Below are 24353 nucleotides of genomic sequence, written 5' to 3' on the forward strand. Positions count from 1 at the left end.
CTAGCTTTTCCTATTCTCTGTTGGTTGTTAGTTAACACTCGTGTTGTGTAAATGCAGTGAAAAGTGAGTGAGAACATTTTCATCTGTGTTATAGATTTATTCGCTCCAAGGCAAGAAGCACTTCCTGTTCTCTCTTTACCTGTATCCAGTTTTTCTCACGATGTTGGAAGTGAGCTGGCCTCAGTTCCCACTGTGCCCTTACCTTCTATTTTGCCACTGCAAGTGGAAAACAGTGCTCTGCCATCCACAGTATTGGCAAATGGAGGGAAGATCCCCTTCACGATGCCAGAAGCTTTTCTGGATGATGGAGATATGGTCCTTGGAGAGGAAATAGATGACCTCCTTGATTCTGCACCTGAAACTAATGACAGTATTATGGTGAGTTTTAGAGTTTTGCTTTTCTTCTGAAGGCAGAGTTTTTTGTTTTTTAATTGAAATGTAACTTCTCAGACACTTGCATTATTTATACACTGAACTTTGGGCTTCTTACCTTGAAAATTATTTTTCTCCTTCTTTGGTAGAAACTGGGTAGATTGTTTTTATTCTTGAGACAAGGTTCTGTCTCATGATGTAGCCCTGGCTGACCTTGAACTCATAATCCTCGTGCTTTAGCTCCCTGAGTGCTGGGATTACAGGTGTGTACCACCACACCTGGTTAATTTCATCATTTTTGAAATAAGAACATGCTATCTAGTAGTTACCCAGTGTTTTGTTTTTTAGCCAGTTTTTCTTAGAGTACAGGGTAAACATAACATTCTAATAAGGAATAGGTATTTGACATTTAAGGAAAAATTAGTGTTTCCTGAACTTCTTCTAAATGTTTTGTTTTTGTTTTTGTTTGTTTTTCTTCCCAGGGGTCAAACTCACGGCCTTGCACTTGCCAGGCAGGCACTGTGCCACTGAGCTAAATCCTCAGCCCCCAGTTTCCTGAACTTCTTATTGCTTAAGGGTATTCTCCACTGACCATAGCCCATAAAGTACAAATCCACACACATGACCCACTGGCCATCTCTGGCCCACACTGGTTTTTGTATGATCCACAAAGGATTTTTTTATACTTTTTTTTTTCCTGCCTTTTTGAGACAGGGTCCAGCTATGCAGTTCAGGCTGGCCTTGAGCTCACTTTGTAGCCCAGGTTGGCCTCAAACTTGCAACGATCTTCTTGCCTCAGCCTCCTGAGTGCTGGGATTACAGGCATGCACCACTATGCCTGGCTTTTTTTATACATTTTTAAATGGTTAGAATAGCAAAAAGACTGTTTTGTGATATATGAAAATTACCTGAGACTCAGGGGCTGGGGATTTAGCTCAGCGGCAAAGCGCCTGCCTGGCAAGTGCAAGGTCGTGAGTTCGGTTCCCGGTACCGGAGAAAAACCAAAAAACAAAAAAAACAAACAAACAAAAAATTACCTGAGACTCAAATACAAATGTCAATAAAGTTTACTTGGAACCCAGCCACAACCATTCTTTTTATGTTACCTGTGGCTGCACTGCAGTGACAGTATTGAGTACTTGCAGCAGAACATGTGGTCTACAAAGCCAAATTATTCTTTATCTGGCCCTTTCTAGAAAAAGTTTTCTAAACCCTGACATAGAGTGTATTAAGAGAGCAGAAGCAGCAGCATTTTGATGAGATGAGAGGAAAAGATGCAGAGCTTATTTCCAGGGTCTGAGAAATAGGTGACATCCATGTGAAGTTCACTGAGGGCAGAAGTGTAGAAGGCCACAGTCGGTGGCAGTCACAGTAGGGCAGATCTAAGAGTTGCTGTACAGATCGAGTAGGTGGTTCGTGATGCTTACTTAGCATTGTGAAAGGCTCTGGAAGGCTCACAAGTCACAGTGTGAATCAGGAGGGAAAGTTAGGGCTCTGTTTGATCTTGGGAGTAGTGGGTTCGTACTCCATAGAGATGGTCCTGTCCCCTGGTCTTCCCCAGCACCCTTTCTGGATTACACCTGTTCCTTCCCACCCTGCTTCACAATTCCTTGTTTTACACAGCAAATTCTTCTATGCCTTGTCTCTGGGTGAGGACAAGGATCATAAGGAAGTTTTGCAGATAAAACAGGGATGCAACATTTGCATTAATATTATGTTAGACATTGTACCTCAATTCTTTTTAAAAACTTAAGCTTGGAAAAACAGTAGTACCTCAGTTCACAAACTTAATTCATTCCACAATTCTAGAAAAGATAGCCACGTTGGTGTTCATGTGGGAAAGATGGCCCTGGTCGTGTTCATCACCAGATGTAGAGTTTGAAAACAAGCAAAATTTTGCCACATGCTTCTGTTTTCTAAACAGATTATTCATAAACAGAAGTGTTATTTCCATAGCTAAAACTCTAATGAATTTTATTTTTTTATTCTGCTTTATTTTTTGTGATTTTTAGGGATTGAGCCCAGGACCTTCACACTGAGCTACATCCCCAGTCTACTTTTTATTTTAAGATAGGGTCTCACTAACTTGCTATATTCCTCAAGCTAGTCTCAAACTTTCAATCCCTTCTCAGCCTTCTGGAGTGCTGGGATTAAAACTTCTAATAAATCTTGACTTTTGCCTTTTTTTTTTTTTTTTTTTCTTTTGCAGTAGTAGGGAATGAACTGAGACCTCATATATGCTAGGCAAGTGCTCTACCATTAAGCTGTACCCATAGCCCTGTGAATCTTCATTTTGGTTTAAGCATTATTATATAATCACATAGTGTAGTAATTTATTTTTATATGCCAGTGTCAAAAAGCAGCGTGGCTATACTTGTGACAGGATTTTGTGAATTTTACCCCAATCTCTTTTCTTCTCCAGCCAACAGCTCTAGCCCGAGCGCCCCTCCCAGCATCCAGTGTTGCTCCTAGCTTGCCCTTCTCAACGCCTCTGCTCGGAGCCTTGCCCATTGGTGCGCGGTATGCTCCTCCGTCCTTTGCAGAGCTGTATCCGCCTTTGACCTCATCTTTAGAAGATTTTTGTTCTTCTCTAAATTCATTTTCAATGAATGAACCCAAACAAGGTAAGAATCTAGCCTAAATTGTGAAATTTATGGTTAACTTTCTAAAAATGAAAACTCATGTCTGGCAATTATTTAATTAACTCTAGGTCTAGGTACTTGAATTATTTTCATAGTAGCTAAAAATGTAAAGACTAAACCTTCAGTTTTGAATTCCCCTTAACTACCCTTTTGATAGCAAGGAGCAAAGACACAAGTGTAGACATGTACGTGGCACTGGTTTTTGTATAGGATGGTTTGTTAAGCTGGGTGTTCATTGTTCCGGGGTAAAATGACTTTGAACATATTCTTTAATAAAGGTGTATCCCATCTTAATGAGTCTGAAACACATGCTGTCTTTTTAAATTCTAAACTGGGAAAACACTCACTTAAATCTGTATTTAGAGTAGTAACAATTAGATCTACTTAGGGTATTATATGGAGCTCTGTATGCTGGGCCTAATGCCTTTATTTTATAAGTGAGTGTTGAGGTTTTGGTTGACTCCTATTTCAATAATCCAAGGTTTAATACATAAACAGCAATAATAAAAATCTTCATACTTTTCTGAGACACTGTTAACATGATTTAAAGATTTACAGCTCAAGAAACTATGCATGAGACAGAAAGGCAGACAGGAAATAATTTTGCAGTAGACTTAGAAGCTGAGTTCCTGCTTCATGTCCTCAAAGAGAGGCTCTTTACTCATTCTGAGGGCCCTGTCTATGAAAATAGGTTTTTACTTAAATTTGTTTGACTAAGGGTTATTTACGCCCTTGGTTTCTGGAAGGAAGAAAAAACTCCTTGAGTGCAATGAGCAAGAAAGCTTCTAGGAGTTGGGACGGGAATAGAAGGTGGGGACGCCATAGCCAGTCAGCTGCTGAGCCCTGATGTTCTTTTTACATGATTAGAATGAAAAGGTCTGTTGAAGTTTTTTTATTATTTTAGATCTGTCCACCTCAACTTCTAGAGAGGGAACAACGCTTAACAACAGTAATTCTTCCCTTTCACTTGTAAGTGCCACTTCCTCTTTTGTAAATGCATTGCTTAAATTGAACATAGGCCTTGTACTTAAGTAACTGGATTATATGAATGAACATGACATTCTCCCTTAAATTTTATATGTGCTGTGGGAAATAGTATTATGTGACTCTTCTGGAACATCCAGTAATAAATGCTCTGCATTTAAGACTGGATCCGTCATAGCAAATTAATCACTGTTACAAACAGTGTAAGAGGCTTTAGCACAGCATAAACAAATCAAGGAAATGTAAAACCAGGGCATGTAAGATGTGCGTACCATTGAAGCAGACAATTTCTTGTTATTTTTTTATAGCTCATAGAGGATCAAAATAAGGGGGCCTAGAAAGGACAATATAGGGAGAAATAGTTTTGAATATAGGAGAGCAAAAAGGATAGAACATTACTGACATCTCACTTTTCAGATGAACTCAGTTTCCTTTGTTAGTGATAGTATAATATTTGTTGCCTGTTTTTCTTTTGTTTGTTTGTTTTGTTTTTTTTGTTTTTTTTTGTTTTTTCTTATTATTTTTCTTGCAGATGAACAGACCAAGTAGTTTGTTTACTTTTGATGGCTTCCTGGGAATTTCAAGTCAGCCTAGAAATGACTTTGACTTTGGAAAATTTTTTGGAAGTACAATTACTAAACCATCTGTATCAGTGACTCCAAGACATCCCCTTGAAGGAACCCATGAATTAAGACCAGCTTGCCAAATCTGTTTTGTAAAATCAGGTGAGGACCAAACCATCAGGCAGAGTATCAAACTAACTTGATACTAAAAGTTGTTAGGCTATAAACAATTTGAATTTTGAAGAAGCAGAGTTTAATGACTCAGGGCATTTGAAGTCTGATAAATTGCTGCTCTTATTTGATATAATTTTATTTCTAGAATGCTGTGGAATCAGATGTATACCTGATCTTGGAAACTTACTGCAGTTATTATTTGTTTAAGGACTTGATATTTTTCAAATAGAATAGTTTTCAAACTTTCAAAACAAGCATTAAAAAAAAACAACAAGCATTAGCAGACCAATATGTGCTTCAGTGTTTATGAAAATTAAAGTATTTTCTCTTGATTTGCTTTGAATGAAAAGATATAAACACTTTATTCTGACCTAGACCCAACTTTATTTTTTTTCTTTGTTGTCCTTACTTGAGATTCTAGAACCAGACAGTCTGGCCCCAAAATAGTTCACAATGCTGCCTGTTCATTACTTGTATAAATTATCTGAATTCTTAGCCAGATTATTTCCCTAATAGTTAGATAGGGATATGTTTTGGTAAGACTGAGGTTCAGTAGAATTTCATGTTGCCTAACAAATAGCATAAAATTTTAAAATTTGCCTGTTTACAGTATGATGAGATTTTGGAGGGTATGTTAATCAATGTTTGTCTGCTTCTGAGTTACCTATAAATTGAAATGATTTTTTTTGTGTGCATATCAGTAAACTTCTTTACATCTTTTTCAGGCCCTAAATTAATGGATTTCACATACCATGCTAATACAGATCATAAATGTAAGAAGGATATTTTAATTGGTAGGATAAAGAACGTTGAAGATAAATCATGGAAAAAAATACGCCCAAGACCAACAAAAACAAATTATGAAGGACCATATTATATATGTAAAGGTATATATTATAATTACATAATTGGTACATATTACATAAGTAATAAACTATTTGCTACATTTATTATAAAGGCTTCAGTATTGACTATTACTAAAAATAGCAAATTCCTTGGATTGAGGCATTAGTACTTTTTCTGTTGTTTTTAAACTGTTTATTCATATTTTTGTTTAGTACTGGGCTGAACACAGAGCCTTCAAATACTGAACTACCCCTCCCCACCCCATATTTTTTAGATAGGGTCACACTAAGTTGCTGAGTTGCCCAGACTAGGCTTGAATTTGTGATCTTTGTGCCTCCAGAGTCCTGGGATTACAGGCTTATACCACCATGCCTGGCTGTCGTAACATCTTGTGTGTGTTTTATAGTTGTTTATGGAAACCAAGCTTTGACCAAGTTTTAAACAGAAAGCTCTCAGACTTTCAGATTTTGTCTGTACAGTACCAAAACCCTGAACTGAGGCTTTGAATATGCTGCTGTGTTTAACACACTTTTGCGAGAACATGGTGCTTTCATTTTTGCCACAGCGCTTCATCTGAGTGAGCTTTGAATAGCCCTAAAGTGATCTTTTAACCTTAACTATATGGAATATATGAGAATATTGAGGCATTTACTCCTATCTGTAATAAACCCACTTAGGCTTAAAGACTCAGTCTCATCCCTAAATAGTAAAATCATAACTTAATGCTGTTTATGAACTCCTAAAAATTTAAACATCTAAGTGCTATTAATGTTCATTGGCTTCAAGAAGACAGTTGCTGTTAAATCTCTCTTCATGTCCTGTCTTTCTAGATGTTGCTGCGGAGGAGGAATGTAAATATTCAGGCCACTGCACATTTGCTTATTGCCAAGAAGAGATAGATGTCTGGACGCTGGAAAGGAAAGGAGCATTCAGTCGTGAAGCTTTCTTCGGAGGCAACGGGAAGATCAACCTTACTGTGCTGAAACTTCTCCAAGAGCATGTTGGAGAATTTATATTCCTTTGTGAGGTGCTTGTCTGAAACTTATTTTCTGCTTTATACTTACTGCTAGTGCTGGGAGGATGGCTCAGTGGTAGAGTGTTTGCCTACCATGAGCAACACTCAGGGTTTGATCCATGGCACCGCCGAAAACTAGTGATAGTTCTGACTTGTAAGCCCAGTAGTATTTCTAAAGTATTCAGGGGATCCTCCTTGTGATAAGGCCTTCACTCAGTGAATGGTAGCTATTACTATTAGAATAGTAAATAGTAAGGCTTCATGTTGAATATTAATTGGTGCAAGTATAAAGTGCATAAAGTTTGTAAAGATGGAGGTTTGTAAAGATGGAAGGCCAAAATTCAGAGTTTATATTTGTTTACATTTGTTTCGCTAATAATCATTCTTCTCTCTCTATTCCAGAGATGTTTTGATCATAAACCTAGAATGATTAGTAAAAAAAATAAAGATTCTACTGCTTGTTCGCACCCAGTTACAAAGCATGAGTTTGAAGACAATAAGTACGTTGGTGGCTTCTGATTTTCCTAGTGATAAGATAGATTTTTTTCTTAGATCTAAATAAAACCAGTCATGGTATCTGCTCCGACTTTACCCCCAACTCTTCTATTGTTCTCTTTCTTTGTTTCAGACAGGGTCTCACTATGTAGTTCAGTCTGGCTTTGAACTCACTATGTATAGCCCAGGCTTTCCTTGAACTCACACCAGCCTCCTGCCGCAGCCTTTCTGGAGTTGGGATTGTAGGCATGTACTACTGTACCCAGCTTCTTTGTTTTCAAGAATAATAACTTTTAAAATGTTTTTTAGTAGTTTTGGCTGGGGATTAAGTAATATATTAATGAGCTGTATTATTTAATACAGAAAAGCATTATTGATTTTTAGCTTCCCATAACATAGATTTAAATATTTTATGTTTTTTTGGTTTAAAATATAATGATCCTTCCTATTGGTCCAGTAATTGCATGCACTGATTTAGTTTTTAGGGCAAAGACTTTTTTCTGGTAAAGATTTAAAATGGATTCCATCTTGAACTTGACTTTATGTGTGTATGTGTTTGTGCAAGTGTATGTGTGTGAACATTTTTTTTAAGACAAGGCAGAACAGTATTAAAATTCACTCCCTTTCATCTTAGGTGCCTTGTCCACATTTTGCGAGAGACATCAGTAAAATACTCCAAAATACGTCCTTTTCATAGTCAGTGTCAGCTTGATTTGTGTCGGCATGAAGTTCGCTATGGCTGTTCAAGGGAAGATGAGTGCTTTTATGCCCACAGTCTTGTGGAGCTGAAAGTGTGGATAATGCAGAATGATACAGGTAGGTCTGTGTGTACCTGAGAGCTCTGTCTCTGCCAGAGCAGCCAGGGTGATGGGACCCTGTCCTCTCATCAGCCACATGGGGAAACTCTTGATTTTATCCTGAGCTTTCAACTTTGAAGCCACCTTCTGTCTTCAGAGTTGCCTGTATTATGTGTGGTCTCATGTAATTAATTGTTGATACAAGTTCAGGTAGCTTGGTTTTGGGCCGGGGGGTATTGCTCAAAAGGCACAAAGAGATATATTTGCAATTCCATTTTGAAAAATTGTAATGTGCTGGCCATGGTGGCACATACCTGTAATCCCAGAACTCTGGAGGCTGAGGCAGGAGACTCACTGCAAGTTGGAGGCCAGCCTGGGCTACATAGTGAGTTCAAGGTGAGCCTGAATGACATAGCAAGACCCTGTCTTTTTTTTTTTCAAGAGTTCTTTTACCTCGGAACAGCTTCATTCTTGTTTTGTTTTTCTTTTTTTTTTTTTTTTGTGATAAGGGGAATCAAACTCAGGGCCATGTGCTTGCTTGCCAGGCAGGCACTGCGCCACTGAGCTACATCCCTGGCTCAAGACCCTGTCTCAAAACACCAAAAAAAGCATAGTGTGATATTCTTGCTTGGTGATGGATCAGGCTACCTGAGAGTAATTGGGGGTTAAGAGGGTTCTGCAAGTCTGACTGCAACCAGATTGACGGACTAGTATTATGTGTAGAATTTAAAGAAGGCTTGTATATTTCCCAGGTATTTTACATGATGCTATTGCTCAAGAATCTAAACAGTACTGGCAAAATTTGGAGGCAAATGTACCAGGAACTCAGGTATTTTCGCTGTGTACTTTCTGCGTTGTATATCTTTCTGGAATTGCCTCACGGATATTGGTTAATGGCAGATGCAGTTTATACTTACAGTTCAGTTACTTCATGTTTGTTCAGTTGAGTAATTCTTAGGTGAAAAAATTTGCATTTTAGTTTATCATCATAAAGCAATTAGGCAGCCCATCATATCTGCAAAAAATATAGGAACTGTTTTCTCATTTAACTTAATTGGCAAAATGGTGTTTTGGGCTTCGAGGATTCTTGGTATAAGAGAGACAGATTATGTTTGCAGTTTTGTTTCCCACCTGGCATAACTTGTTTGCCCATTTTTCTTCCCCTACATTCTTGCAAAAAACAATTCCAAAAAAAAAAAAAAAAATTCCAGTTATCACTTCCAAAGCTGACATTTGTGAATTGAAGCTTGGTATCTATAATCTGCTTTTACCATATTCTCCTGCGTATGAGGGAGGGGTGAATTGGAGATTTAATTAGCAGAGCAGAATATAATGGTCAAGTCATTGAACCAGACAAAAACAGGAAATTGCATGCTATTATGAAGATAAAATGTATGTTTTAATATTTTGTTTCCAGAAAACTTTGTTATAATTTCTCTTTTAATTCTTTAAGGTGCTTAGCAATCTAATAATGCCTGGATCTCTTAATATGAAGATAAAATTTGTGTGTGCTCAGTGTCTGAGAAATGGTCAAGTCATTGAACCAGACCAAAACAGAAAATATTGTAGTGCAAAAAAAGAAAAGCATTTGTAAGTATTTTGTATGTGTAAAAATAATGCCTACTTTGTAATTATCTGCTTCATAGGTATAAAATCATGGAAGAAAAAAGATTAGGCTTTGAAGAGAGAACAGTAGATAATTCAGGTGTGATTACAAAACAAAAGGGAAGAGATTTTTTTAGGATTGAATAGTTAAGAATTCATAAGTAGTGTTTTTCCTATGTTAATTTGTTTAGGATTCATAGGGAATGTTTGTAAATGTCAACAGGAAGTGAAATTATAGAATCATAAGGCATTTCTTTTAGAAATGTTGAGGGAAAAAACTCTCTGGTCCTACAGGTACAGACTTTGTACCTCTCCCTTTAAATTTTGCCTTTTGCCAGTGTCTCTTTGTTTTTTCTGAACTCCATTTTTCTTAGGTGGACCAAAGATCGTCGTGCGATGAGAGTGATGTCTCTTGAACGTATGAAGTGGATGAACATCCGTCCTCTCCCCACAAAGAAACAAATGCCTTTACAGTTTGATGTACATACGTAATTTTTAAGCCAATTTTTTTAAAATTAGGCATTTCAAATCATTAGAAAGTAGTAGTAATTCACATTGAAACTCAAGCCTCTTAAATAATGCTCACCAGTAATAAGAAATTTTAATGGTTCCTCTTTTAAAAGTTTTCCTTCCCTTTAGTATGTGTATGATTCTGTAACTTTTCATGTTCATTAAAATTTTACTTGGAAAAAGTAAACATAATGGAACTGAGAAAAAGTATGGGCGTGATTTAATTTCTTTTTTCAAGTAAGTTACCTTTGGGAGAGAATGAAAATTTCATTTAATTTTGATTCCTCAGGTTTGATATCAAACCCAAGGCCTTCTGTGTTATGAATGTTGTTGGTGTTATGAATGTTGTTTGCTCTTACTGTAGCTTGTTTGCAAGGGATATGAATGAGCTATAAGATGTGCAACATTATAGGACTTTGTAGAAGTAACTCAGAAAACAGTGCTCATTGCCAGAGGAACATGTTCCTCCAAACCCTTTCACGTGGTGCCAGGTTTCATCTCGATAGCTTAGAAATGCTTGTGCAGTTGGGCTTCTTGCATTGTCTCTCAGCTCTCCTCTTCCCGAGAGAGAGGGTTTGGGGAAAGTTTAGAGGTGTTTTTCTGTGTGCTCTAAGAGACAGGGACAAGTAGACCATTGCCAGGAAGTAAACTTGCTGCCTGCATGGAAGGATTACGCAGAGAACCTTTTGGCCAGAGCAGTAGGGGTGATGGATTCAGAATTCCCTTGTGAATGGTGCTGCCCTGCAATTGCCAGGAAGGCTGGGAAGGAGATCAATGCATTTGTCATCAGTCAGAATACCTTGCAGTCTTGTACAGCAGGCCAACAGGTTAGGTCAGTCCTTGTAAGGTGGTAGTGTGTTTGTGTTTTTTCAGTGTTATTGTTCTCAGATTAGTCAGTGGGTTTTGTAGGAAAGGGAAAGAGTTTCACAGGAACCGTGATATCTTGCACTTTGAAAGATAAGGGCGATAATGTACGTATCACGAGCTTGTTTTAAGTGAGGATTCTAGTTCATGAGGCAGCTGCCTTGCGCTCAGTCTTTAATCTGTAACGTGCTGTAATACTATGCAATGCTACGGCAGTTTATTTCCTCTTTTTCCCACTACCATACTAGATGTTGCTGAGGGCCCTTTCTCGGGGGGAAGAAATAATATTGTGTGCAGAAAGTGTGGTGAGCTAGAAAGAGAATGGGCCTCAGAGTGGGCCACAAGACCCTAGTTGAGTTACTTGACCTCAGTTTGCTCATCTGTAAATGGGAATAATTAGATTTTAGGGAAGATTACATGTGATAGTAATCTGTAAAAGCCCAGCACAGTGCCCCACCTTCTCCTTTATGCTTCTCCTTTCTTGTTATCATTGACCTTTGAATTATGGTAAATGTTGCCCTAGTAATATAACTAAGTACCTGTGAAATTTGCCTTGGAAAAGAACACAATAAAGTCTGTGACAGGACTGCTGCATTGGCTGCTCCCTTCATGCAGATGATTTTTCAGGGTGGGGTTGCTGCCTTTGGTCCAAGAGAGGAAATGTGCAGTAGTGAGGACTGATTGCTTTTAGAGTTGTGCAAAAACAGATGGTCAGCATTTGAATCACGTAGCTAAGTAGGGTATAGGGCCAGCTCCTGAGTACAAAGTATGATAAGCTGATAATTAGTGGTACTTGGGTTTGTTCTGTGTAAAGATGAGTAGATTGATAATGCTTAAGAATGAGCTGTCTTGGTAAGGGTGGTTTTCTTGGTTCCGTATAGCCATGGTTCTTAGAGAAGTCGGTGGTCTGCTGATAACTACTACTTTATTTTCTTACCAGTATCACCATTGCGTGTTCTGAGTATGTGAGCTTGTCAACATTTCTTTTGTTAAATAAACGTACAGATAATCAGAGGAGGTATTATTTGAAAGCTCTGTAGCGGCGTAATAATTGTCTTCAGAGATTGTGTATCTAGTGCATTGTGACCAAAGTTAGCTACCAGGGTGGTTATCCGTAAGTTAAGTTTCTGAAATGTCCTGGCGCTATTCTGTAAGCTGAGCAGACTGCAGCTTCTTCACTGCTCCCCAAGCGATGATGGGCGGGATGGGGGCAGCAGGAGCTACCAGATGGACAGGCCAGAGATTTTTATTCCAAGGATTAGATGTTCTGAATATGTGAGCTTGTCCACATTTTCTTGTAAGGAAATAACTCTATACTCTAACTCTACATACTTCCCTTTCTTTTTAAAATTTTCTTTTGAAAATCTTTGAGATAGAAATGTTTATTAGTATCACCTCAGATATTTTGGGCTTACAGTTGCTTTGTATAGAAGCAGATTAACCTTATTTTTAAATTTTATTGGTAGGCAGTAGCACTGGTAATAAGGCCTATTTTGCTTAAATGTAAAAACTAGTGTTACTAAGTGCGTTCTGACTTAAGGCATATTTTCTTTCTTTCTTTGTTTTAACGTACAGCTGTGCAACCATATTGCCTCTGGGAAAAAATGTCAGTATGTTGGGAACTGCTCCTTTGCTCACAGTCCTGAGGAGCGAGAGGTGTGGACTTACATGAAGGACAATGGAAGTAAGTCAGTGCGTTCTGTGTCCTTAGCATCTGGGAAGGGGCTGGGGATTTAGCTCAGCGGCAAAGCGCCTGCCTGGCAAGCGCAAGGTCGTGAGTTCAGTTCCCGGTACTGGAGAAAAAAAAAAAAAAAAAAAAAAAAAGAGCTTAGCATCTGGGAAGTCTGGCTCTCCTGAAAGTCCTTTTCTCTCTATAAAGATGCCAGCTTCTTGTGAACGCAGGAAGCATTTTGCATTCTACACAGTTACAACCTGTTTCATCAGTGACTCTGTTGTTGGCGGTGGCTAGGAAACGTGACCACAGCCTCAGTGGAGCGGAATCTAACTTCTGATATGTTTTTGGTTAGGCTGGCTTTCAATACGAATATGTAGGTCTGCATCCTTTGAGGCAATAGTTATGTTCCTGAAAAATGATCTGGGGAAGTTCAGTTTTGCCCTGAGTTGTTTTTTTGTGTTTTGGGGTTTTTTTTGTCTTTTTGAGGCAGGGTCTCACTATGCAGCTCAGGCTGGCCTTGAGCTCACTTTGTAGACCAGGCCGGCCTTGAACTCAAAATGATCTCCTGCCTCAGCCTCTCAAGTACTGGGACTACAGGCATGTGTCATCACATCTGGCTTTTTTTTTTTTTTTTGCCCTGAGTTTTTAAACTGCGTAGTCCCCTCCTGTGGTGACGAGTCACCCTCTCACCACCCTGGTAGAGGGAGGGTTTCTTCGGGGAATCCTTACTTGTAGAACAAGGCCGGATTCAGAGGCCCAGGGAGAAAATGTTTATCTTGGTTAAGTTTCAAGTTTATTGTGGAGCCTTTGAAAGGAGCCTCAGACCACCTTTCACTTTTGACCGTAAAATGTTTTGCTACAAGGATAAGTGTTCTTTAGTCTTAAATAAACCAGTGGAATATATGAGTACCAACTGTCGTCTCTGGATTGAAAGGCTCAGCCAGATTTAAGTGTCTCATCTGCCCTGCAACTTGTGTGGAAGGGACTCCCTCTAGCTGTCTTTCTTAGTATAAGGACATATACTGGGCCCTCCTGTGGGTCACCTTATTTACCAGAACCTGCTACTGCTGGTCTTTAAGGAAAAGAATTTCTGGTTTATCTGTGATGTGAGCCTGGTGATCTACTGTTCAAAACCTCCAGGAAGACAATAAGCACACATTTTGACCAGATCTTCATTACCAGAGTTCTTAATGCAGTGTTTCTCAGCTAGGGGCAAATGTTGTCACACAGCCTCCTTCCCCTGTGGGCACCTGGCAAGGTCTGGAAACGTTTTCATGGCCATGACTGGGAACAGCATACTGCTGGCTTCAAGTGGGAAGAGCCTGGGGTGTTGCTAAGCATCACAATGTGTAGGACACTGCCAGCAGCAAACAGCTATCTGGGCAGCACGTCAGCAGTACTCAGGGTGAGAAACCCTGGGTCTTGTACTTGGTAGTAATGCAGAACATACCTGTTCTCACCATAGGAAGCAACTGGCAGCCACTTCCTGGGATCTGGTCCAGTGGTACTGCTGTAATTGTACCCCAGCATCTTGGTTCCCTAGGGCTGAGGCTTGATGGTTGGGCTCCCATCGTATCACAGTCTTGGCCCAGGAGTAGGTTGTTTCTCAACTTCCTCATTGAACAGTGTAGCAGCTCTGAGCCCCCCGAGCCATGTGAGCGGCCTTGTGTGGTCATGGCACTGACAGTGAGTTGTGTAACACAGGGTGACAGGAAGGCGGTGCTGGGGCTTCTTTGGCATTTCCCTCTGGGTGGTTCTGAGTTTTACTCATAGTGTCTTATAACACAGGGAGGAGTTAATTAATTTTGAAAACTAATGTTTATGTCTAACAGACCTGAAATTGATTCTTCCACATGAGTTTATCAGCTCCCCTAACTGGACTGGCTCCCCGTGCCTGAGGCCCCTCACATGTGTTTTGAAAATGTACTCCGCCTGATACAGAAAGTGTGCATGAGTATGCATGTGTTCAAACAGCATTTTATTACTGCTGCTGATAGCAGTTCATCTTTCTTTAGTACAAGATATGGAACAATTTTATGAACTTTGGCTAAAGAGTCAGAAGAATGAAAAAAGTGATGATGTACTCAGTCAGTCAAACAAGGAAAATGGAAAACAAATTCACATGCCAACAGATTATGCCGAAGTGACTGTAAGTTCCATTGGCCATTTCTCTTTTCCTTTGCTTGGAGCCCTCAGTGGGAGGCTTTCCTTTCCCATTCTCCAAATCCTGGCTCTGTCAGCTGCTGCCTGCCCTCTGGGGTCATCCTCTTTTCTCTTGGGTGGTTTTCTGCCACTAGCTTCAGTCTTCTCATGCCCAGACACCCTTACCTTGACCCTTTCTCAACCGTGAGTCCAAGGCCGGGGTCCTCCTTATCAGGTGGGGTTGTCATGATGGCAAGTGAAATGTAATGAGTATATGACACTTACTGAGTGCTTGGCTATAAATAGGACCCAGAAAGTTTATGCTGTCTGGTCCCTACTCGCAGTCCTTTTAAAATTTTTATTTTGAGACAGGCTCTTCCTAAGTTGCTAAATTGTCCAGGCTGGGTTCAAATTTGTGATCTTCCTAGGGTTTTTTTTTGTTTGTTTCTTTGGTTTGTTTGAAATAGGGTCTTGCTGTGTAATTTACACTGGCCTTGAACTTGCTTATGTAGCCCAGGCTAGCCTCAAACTCATGGTGATCCTCCTGCCTCAGCCTCCTGAGTGCTGGAATTACAGGCGTGCACCCTTACCCCTAGGCTTTTTTTAAATGTACATTCATAAATGCATGTGTTGTTCTGCTATGTGTTTCTTTTGTGGAGGGTCTAGTGTTTTATTTTTTTCAACTTTTATTTTTTATCAGTATATGTTTGCAGTACACAATAATTACGTTTCTCATGGGGAGTTGGTACATGTACATATCTTTTTTTATTTTTTTGTTACTGGGAATCGATCTCAGGACTTTGTGCTTGCCAGGCAGGTGCCGTGCTGCTGAACAGTATACCCAGCCCACGTAATGCATCTTAATTCCATTTTCAACTTCTCCCCTTCTCTTCTTTCCCCCTCCGTCTCTTAGTCCTCTTCCCTTTTGCAAAAGCTCTATCTCCTTATTTCCTATTACCTTTTATTTTGCTCTTTATTTATACTTGGGTTTCTTATATAAGAGAAACTATGTGATATTTAACCTTGTGTGTCTTATTTATTTCCCTTAACATTATCATTTCAAGGTGCATCCCACAAAAGACTCAAGTTTATCTTTCTTTATGGCAGAGCTGTATTCCATTGTGTGTAAATACCACATTTCCTTTACCCATTCATCTGCTGATGAACATGTAGGTCAATTCTAAGACTTAGCTATTGTAAATTGTGCTGCTGTCAACATGGGTGTGCATGTATCGCTGTAATATGGTGTCTGTAACTCTTTCAGAAAGATCCCTAGAAGGGGAGTTGCTAGATTGAATGGTGCTGCTTGTTTCTTGTATGTTTTGTCGCACCTCTGCATCTTGACTTACAAGTCAGACTTACACAGGGCTTATGTATGGCTCACTTTTTCTGGTGCGTCTTTCTACCCAGGGTAGTTGGGAAATGCTACCCAAACACTTAAAAGTTTGCATCTGCCATAGCGTTTAAATCCCACCTTTTGAGGCAGTGTGTTCCCTGCAGAGCCAGCTTCTTCTTTTACTTACTTTTTGTTGTCGGTATTTTGACACAGGGTCTTGCTATGTGTTCCGGGCTGGCCTTGAACTCACTGTGCAGCTCAGGCTGGCCTGGAACTTGCTGCAGTCCTCTTGCCTCAGGCTTCCAAGGGCTGGGTTTACAGGAATGCGCGCACGTATCCAGATGAAGTCCAGCTTCTTCCTTCCCTGGTGCCTGGCCCATCTTTGGGGCTCAGCTCATGAGCCTCGCATGGAGTTGGTGCGTGTCTTTCCAGAGTTGCACACTCTGACCTTTCACACCCTCCCTCTTTTTCCTGGTGGAGTTCATTATTCCTGGAGTCCTTAGTTGAACCTGCTGCCTGCCTGCCCCATAAACATCCTTGTCAGGACACCAGCTCCTGTGGCCTGCTTGCTGAGGAATTCCCGGATGCTTAGCTAGATTTGTTCCCCTCCTCTGCTGTGTTGGCTTTTTTCCCCACTCTGTGGACCTTCCCTTCATTTTACTTTTTCACTTTTATGTCCTTACTTGGCTCCCTGAGAATAGATAGAATCTGGCTCTTAGAGCCAGTGGCATCTGCCCTTTAAGATGGCCTGAACACATTGATAATTTCCTACCATTTTGTCTGTAATTTGCTAAGTCCCCCCTATTATTATGTTATCCTTCTTTTATTCTTTAAAATAAATAAATAAATAAATAAATAAATAAAAAGATGGCCTGAACAGTGACCAAGCACTCAGACACTACCACTGACAGGCCACATGTCTTCACCACGCCAGGCGGATTTTCACTGCTGGATGTGCGGGAAGAACTGTAATAGTGAGAAGCAGTGGCAAGGCCACATCTCTTCAGAGAAGCACAAGGAGAAGTTTTTCCATACTGAAGACGACCAGTACTGCTGGCAACACCGCTTCCCAACCGGGTATTTTAGTATTTGTGAGAGGTATGTAGGTTTGTACGGTTTTTCTGCACAAAAATGGCTGATTTTTGTTAACTTGCATGGGCACCATGTCAGTAGACAGAGGACCTCTGTTGTGGTAGAGTCTTCTGGTAGGCCTGGGTCTTGATGGACCCTGGCAGGACATTTGGGTGTTGCCTCAAGGTGTTCAGTTGCTCATTGAAGACTCGTCATGCTTCTGAGGTTACATGGCAAGAGTCAGTGGCCTTCTGAGCCTGGCTCGGCCCCTGTCTGGGTAACTGAATAGAGAAAGAAGTGTGTTCGTTCAGTTTTCCCCTCATGATTTTTGCATTCTCACCTGTGGTTCTCTTAACTCGTTGCCACAGCCTTTGTGCAAAATGGATATGCATCCAACTTCGGATGGCTTTTAAGTTATATTTCAAGGGCAAATCTAGAACTCATATCAAAGAAAAATGGTAGCTTAATAATGTCACTCTTGTTTTCTTAGAAAATATTTCAATGAAAACTGGATAATGTGGAATTACTCTTCATTTTATAAATACATTTCATTCCAAATTTAGAGCCATGGATCCTTAAAACCACTGAAAACATTTTTTATTTAATGTCATTTCTGATGTCATTCTGCTGCATTAATAATGACTGCAGTCTCTTTTTCCCCACCAGGGAGTAAGTTTTTGCTTTTTTTGGTGTTGGAGATCAAACCCAGGGCTCCATGCACATAGGCAAATGCTCTACACTGAACTTCACCGAGCCCCAGTCAGTACTTTTCAGTGAATACATTTAAATAGTTTAAAGTCCTAATTCCTCTTTTGTCAGTGTCATGCCTATAAAATATTCATTTTTAAAGGCTTAAGATTCCTTCAGGGCATGGTGGTTCACGCCTATAATCACAGTACTTGAGAGGCTGAGGCAGGAGAATCACTGCAAGTTCAAGGCCAGCGTGGGCTACATAGAGAGTTCAAGGCCATCCTGAACTACATAGTGAGATCTTGTCTCAAGAAAAAAAGATTCCTAACCAGGCCTCATGACCTGCTGAGTAGTTGTGAAGCCCGAGTTCAATCTCTAACACCAAAAAGGAAAGAAGTTTTTTTTTTTTTGGTCTTTTTGAGATGGTCTCACTGTGCAGTTGAGGCTGGCCTTGAGCTCACTTTGTAGCCCAGGCTTGTCTCGAACTTGCAATGATCCTCCTCCTGTCTCAGCCACTGGAGTGCTGGGATTACAGCCATGCACCACCCCGCCTGGCAAAGAAAGAAGATTTTTAGATAAAAGTTATGTGTAATTCACAAAGCCAGTGAAGGATATTTTCAAGAATTGCAGCACAGTTTTTGTAAGTGACTGTACCAGGCCATTGTCTCCTCACAGGTATATGAATGGAGTCTGCACCGAAGGAAGCAGCTGTAAATTTGCACATGGAAATGCTGAGCTCCATGAATGGGAAGAAAGAAGAAATGCCCTAAAAATGAAGCTCAGCAAAGCACGAAAAGATCACTTAATTGCCCCAAATGATAATGACTTTGGAAAATATAGTTTTTTGTTTAAAGATTTAAACTAATATTCTGGCTTTTATGTAACCCAATCAGAGCATTGACCATGAAAATTGAAAGTGTTCTGAGGCACATAGCAGAGGAGCTCCAGGCTTTCTGCTAGTATTGGCACACATCGTTCCTCCTGAGCAGCACCCAGTAGGTAGGAAAACGGGCTGGTTAGCAGGTCTGGCTAAGCTCTCATGGAGCCATTGGCCTCAAATGGCGAAGTGACTACTGCCTGGTTGCCATCTGTTGAACAGATTTTTGGATGAAGTGTTGGGGAAGAGGATGAAGTTATGTCTAGGGCAGCTCTTTGAGTTGGTCCTTCAAGTAAGAACCATGATGATCAGAGAATGAACACTTGTACTGGGGTCAGAATACATGACAGATGAAATCTTTACGTGATTTAGTGGAACGAATTTAATATAATAAAGTTTGCTACTTATCTGTATGTAGGTTGCTAAAAAGGATTTTCTTAACTCAGATTTTAAGCCAGATAACCATTTAACACTAGTATATGTTAAATGGGGTATTTTTCTGTATTTGTATGTTTCACTATAATAAGGGAACTGAAGATAATGTGCATTGAGAATATTTTGAAAAATAATCAATTGACTCAAATTTTATTTCTTGGTCTTTTGCTGTTTTAATGATGAATTTGAAAGATTAAACTTGTACTGTTGGTATCGTGTAGTGTCTGGACCAATATTGCCTGAAATAAAAGATTTTATATATATAGATGCCTTTCATCTCTTTGGTGTAGTTTTTTCTCCATGAATTGTTGGAATTAGGTGCTAAAATCACAAGTTGGTTTGTTTATTTGTTTATTTATTTATTTATTGGTCTTTTTCTCACTATACAGTTCAGGCTAGCCTTGAGCTCACTTTGTAGCCCAGGCTGGCCTCGAACTTGCAATGATCCTCCTGCCTCAGCCTCCCAAGTGCTGGCATTAGAGGCACACGCCACCACGCCCAGCTCACAAATTAGTTTATAAAAAATTTCACTTAAGCAGTGAGCAACTGAATGCAAACTGGAGGGATATCAAAGCAACTTTTCGCTTTGCCCTCGCCTTGAATTTTGGCCAAATAAGAGGCTTCCTGTATTGACTGACACAGGAACTCCCAAGGAGCTCCTCTCTGTCTCACTCAAAGGAACTAGATTAGTAGTGTCCCACTGTGGGCTGTGGGAATCCACTGGGGAACCACATCCTAGACAGACCTTTGTGGGTTGGAAGCGATCATTGAGGGCTCAGGGGCCAGGAGGTGCTGCCAGACACAGGGCTGAGCTGGCCTCTCTGCAGCCCTGAACACCTGCAGGGCTAGACCCAGCAAGCCAGGAAGAGTGGTGATTAGGGTCAGCTGAGGGACTTAAAAGGATAGGCTCTGCTAGGCTGCAGTGTAGCAACCCTTTAACTTTCAAGCTGAGTGATTTCCTCAAGACAACTACGAGTGAGGGGTGCTAGGCATGCTGCAGGTACTGAGATGTGAGAAGTAGTCGCAGAACCACAGGCTCAGAGTCAGAAGCATCCCTGGAAGTGATTAGGAGAGCCTTTTCTTCACATGTGAAAAGGCCCTCAAGACCGGTTATTTTTTGCCATGTGTACAAGGTAAGAGTTCTACCACTGAGCTACAACCCAAACCCAAGAATCTCCCGGCCCCCAAACTCCCTCTACGTTTTCTGTGCCTTGGCTTTCCACCTCCTCAGCAATTCTTTGTGCTCTGAACCATCCTTTCAGTAAATTCCATTTCTGCCTAAATCAGCCAGTTTTATGCTCTGGTTTGCAGTTAACTGCCTGCTACGGCCTTGTTCTCAACATGAGGAAGAAAAAGTTAATTATTCTACGGTGAGATCACAGCCATATCCTACAAGTGAATGGCTCATTGGGCAAAGAAGGTGGTGAGGGAACAGAAGAAAGGAAAAACAAATCAGCTAAACTCCAATCCCATATGGATGGATAACTGAGGAAACAGGAATAACTGGTGTGTCTATTTGGACATGTTAACTCATGGGGAAAAATTTTTTTGAGACAACGTCTCCCTATATAGTTCAGGCTAGGAACCCTGTGACTGGTAGGGTATTCTCCCTCATCCTCACCTTTCCTGAGGCTGGGTACTCAATGAGGACCCTTTGCATAGAGTCCTTGATATTCTTTTGACTCCGTTCCGGGGACTTGCATCAGCAGAAAACCTGATAGAAAGCATATCACCCAAGCACTTGGTGCAGGCTGCAAACACTGTAGTGGGCTGGGGAGATGAGAATCCAGGCTTCTTGTGAATATCCGCTGCAAGGGATGAACGCCAATCTGTAGAATCCCATTCTGGGGTCATGATACAAAGTCTTCAAGAAATATGGACACAATTACTTAAAAGTACCCGGTCTGAGGGCTGGGCTTCCCTCCTATGTTACCTGCTGTGTAAGTAAATGCTTGGAAGCTTTAATAATTAAATGAACAGAGCTGGGTGTGGTGGTGCATGCCTGTAATCCAGCACTTTGGGAAGCTGAGGTAGGAGGATGGCAAGTTTAGGCCTATCCTGGGCAATTTAGTAACACCTTATTTCAAAATGAAAACTTAAATAGGGCTGGAGACATACCTCTGTGCAAAGGCAGCTGTGGGTTCAATCCCTAGTACCACAAAATAAATACATAAATTATTTTAAAATTTAAAAAGCTGGAAGTGTAGCTCACTGACACCACCTGCCTAGCATGCTCACCTGGCTTCAACCCCCACCACCACATAAAAAATAAAAGTTAAAATGAGCATTATTTCATAATGGTATAAAAAGTAGCCATTGAGGACGAGGGATATAGCTCAGTGGCACTGTGTGAGGTCATGAGTTGGACTCCCCATACCAAAAAAATGCATACAAATTTTGGGCCGGGGCTGTAACTCTGTGGCACAACGCCTGCCTGGCAAGCGCAAAGTCCTAGGTGCAATTCCTGGTATCAAAAACAAAACAAAACAAAAAAGGCCTAGAAGCTCAGGTTCTGGCTGATCAGGACAAGATGGAGCTGAACTAACCTTTCAGAGGAATGGCCCCAGGTGCTCAGAAAAAGAAGAGGAAACAGCACAGCCTTTTAATCCAGGGTGATTCCCTGCCACCGAAAGAGAATCCCCTGCAGTATCTCACAAGGAACTGTTGGTCTGAGATAAATTGGGCAGCAAAAGTACTCTGAACCTTAAAAAGGCCTGTGCAAAATGCCAACTGTCTTGTGGAGGCACAGAGCAGATTCTGTTCTGGTGGCCTACGATGCATCAGAACTGGTGATGTGACCATGTTTGTTTCTGTTAGTAATATATAGTACTACGTAACTCAGATCCGCACAAAGAAATCAAGAACGCTAGACATGATAAATCACAAAGTTAATAAACCCACCAACAATATACTCTCAAAGTTATAAAGACAAGATTATGTAAGAATAATGTTTGTAACAAATAAAGAAGGGTAGTAATAGCTCAAAAAGGGGAGGAGGAACTGGAGGTGTAATCTTACTGGAAATTTAGTATCAACCTGAAGCAGATTCTGAAAAAATGAATCTTTACTCTTCAAAGCAACTTTTAAGTATATAATTTAGATGTTAAAAATCATTTAAGAAGGGCCAGGATACAGCTCAGTGGTGCAGCAACTGCCTGGCAAGTGCAAGGTCCTGAGTTCCATTCCTGGTACCAACAAACAAACCAATCATTTAAGCAAGATCATATCCACTTTATTCGAAAAGAAGACAATAAAGAATAAACAAAAAAGATGTAAGATATGGAAACAACAAAACTGCAGGTGTAAATGAGCCACTGACACGCTGGGCCTTGATGATGGGCCCCAGCGGGTACACTGAATGTCTGGCACAGGCTATCCAGGTAACCAGCAAGAGCCCATTTTACATCTGTGGAAACAGAACCAGACAAGGATGACCAGATGTGTGCAGGAGTCACACAGCTGACCTATGGCCGGTGGACTCTCACCTTAACCTCTAGCTCTCAGCTGTGCCTTTTCTTTTTTTCGTAACATTATGTTGCCTTAATTCTCTCAAGTTGTATTTGTCCTGTTAGTAGGGTGGTTGGGTTTTTTGTTGTTGTTTTTTGTACTGGGGATTGAGCCCAGAGACTACTGAGCTACATCCCCAACCCTTACTAGTTTTTGTTCGTTTGTCTTGAGACAGGTCTGAAGTAGCCCAAGCTGTCCTCAAATTTCCCATCCTCCTGCATGTGCCTCCAGAGCTGGTGGGATTACAGGTGTTCACCACTTGCAGCTCTGCTCGTAATTACTGATGTTGGAGGCCAAATCTCGATGTGAGGCCTCCGCAGCCACCTAACTGTGTACATTCACTTACCGGGGGTACACTGGTCCTCCTCCTGAAGGAAACAATTCCTGACAAATACTGTCAAATCACGTTATCCCTCGCCAACTCTGCCTTTTTAATTACAAATCATACTTTGACAAGATCTGACATTTAGAGTCAGAGGGCACACATTACTGAACACCCTCCCCCTAGTACCGTGGTTTTTTTTTGTAGGACTACCGTTCAAAATATCCTTTGGAAAACAACCTGCCCATAACACCCCCTGGAGCCTGAGAGTCTACTGCTTTTTTTTAAAGAGCAGAATAAATTTATTGAGGGAAAGAAAGCTTCTGTCCAAGGGAGGGACAGAAGGGGGCCCAAATGGGTTGCCCGACTATACGGCTTGACTAACATTCTTTAACTACTTTCTAAACAGCGACTACACTAGCTTTGATATGCTTCCAGGAAAAGAGCAATTGACCCCGTGGGACGACTGCAGGGTGGGCTGCTGGAATGACTTCTTAGGACGGCCAGCCTTTGAGTCTGAGTTTCTCAGCTACTAGCTTTTGCAACTATGGTCAGGTGACTTCACCAAGTCTCAGTTTTCCCTTCTGAAAAGCCAGCGAGTACAGCAAAACAGACCCTCCTCATAGCGCTATCATGAAGTGAGAGAGTCACAACAGGAAGATTTTTGGAGCACTTATCACGGACCCAGCAAGTTCCATGAATCGCCTCATTTAATTCGGAGGGCCATACAGGTACTATCGCCCTTTTACAGGTGCACGGGCCGAGAAGCGAAGGCTGAAATCTGCCCGGGTCTCACTCCTGGGTTCTTGGGCCCTCCTCGCCTCTGCACTTTTTTTTTTTCCTTCCTTCCGAAAAGTAGCACTTAGTCCTTCAAAATATGTAGTGAGAGCAATGGACCCGACTGCCATTACCATCATAACCCCTAAAAAATATCCGGGCAACCTGGGCTCCAGGTAGGACAGCGGTCACAAACGCTCCGGTCGGAGAGACCAAAGAACCTCACGTTTCCGAAGGTCCAGGGCGGCGCCTGCGCAGATCCGCGGAGGGAGGTGGGACCAGCAGGAAGATGACACGGCTGCACGCAGCGCGAGCGTGTGCGCAAACTCCTTGGGCGCGGGGGCGTGGCTTGTTAGGGCCCTGGCGGCCAGGCGGAGTCGGCGTCAGCGTCAGCGCACACTCCTTGGGCGGGAGGCGGGACGGCGCGGCGACGCGGCTGACGTGGAGGGTGCGGGTTAGCGGGCGCGGCGGGCTCTGGGATTGGGGAGCCACGGGCCTGGCCGGGCCCCTGGGCCTGAGGCGGCGGCAGCGGCGGCGGTATAAAGCCGGCGGCGGGGAGCATGTAATGTCGGAATGCGGAGGCCGCGGCGGCGGCGGCAACAGCAGCAGCGACGACGCCGAGGACGAGGGTGGCGGTGGCGGCGGCCCGGCGGG

At 41.5% G+C, this 24353-nt stretch overlaps 2 protein-coding genes across 5 annotated transcripts in view; both read left to right on the forward strand.

Moving 5' to 3' along the window:
• The window catches only part of Zc3h7a (zinc finger CCCH-type containing 7A), a 37314-nt gene extending 17954 nt beyond the window's left edge, over window positions 1-19360 (forward strand). For all 4 annotated transcript variants that reach the window (XM_005391159.2, XM_013517895.1, XM_013517898.1 and 1 more), the window contains 15 exons: window positions 95-378; window positions 2795-2996; window positions 3919-3983; window positions 4531-4723; window positions 5461-5622; window positions 6412-6608; window positions 6999-7096; window positions 7726-7907; window positions 8641-8717; window positions 9342-9478; window positions 9868-9973; window positions 12443-12551; window positions 14558-14691; window positions 16955-17118; window positions 18457-19360. In XM_005391159.2, the coding sequence (XP_005391216.1) occupies window positions 95-378; window positions 2795-2996; window positions 3919-3983; window positions 4531-4723; window positions 5461-5622; window positions 6412-6608; window positions 6999-7096; window positions 7726-7907; window positions 8641-8717; window positions 9342-9478; window positions 9868-9973; window positions 12443-12551; window positions 14558-14691; window positions 16955-17118; window positions 18457-18646 (2300 nt within the window). In that variant the 3' untranslated portion in view covers window positions 18647-19360. The remainder of the gene's footprint in view (window positions 1-94; window positions 379-2794; window positions 2997-3918; window positions 3984-4530; window positions 4724-5460; window positions 5623-6411; window positions 6609-6998; window positions 7097-7725; window positions 7908-8640; window positions 8718-9341; window positions 9479-9867; window positions 9974-12442; window positions 12552-14557; window positions 14692-16954; window positions 17119-18456) is intronic.
• Window positions 19361-22360: 3000 nt separating this feature from the next.
• The window catches only part of Txndc11 (thioredoxin domain containing 11), a gene marked incomplete in the record, with an annotated part of 71787 nt that continues 69794 nt past the window's right edge, over window positions 22361-24353 (forward strand). Inside the window, 1 exon segment of the mRNA XM_013517809.1 lies at window positions 22361-24353. Within this exon segment, the coding sequence (XP_013373263.1) occupies window positions 23989-24353 (365 nt within the window).

The sequence above is a fragment of the Chinchilla lanigera genome, unplaced genomic scaffold (genome assembly GCF_000276665.1).
Source record: "Chinchilla lanigera isolate Chin_1 unplaced genomic scaffold, ChiLan1.0 scaffold00041, whole genome shotgun sequence".
Taxonomy (NCBI): domain Eukaryota; kingdom Metazoa; phylum Chordata; class Mammalia; order Rodentia; family Chinchillidae; genus Chinchilla; species Chinchilla lanigera.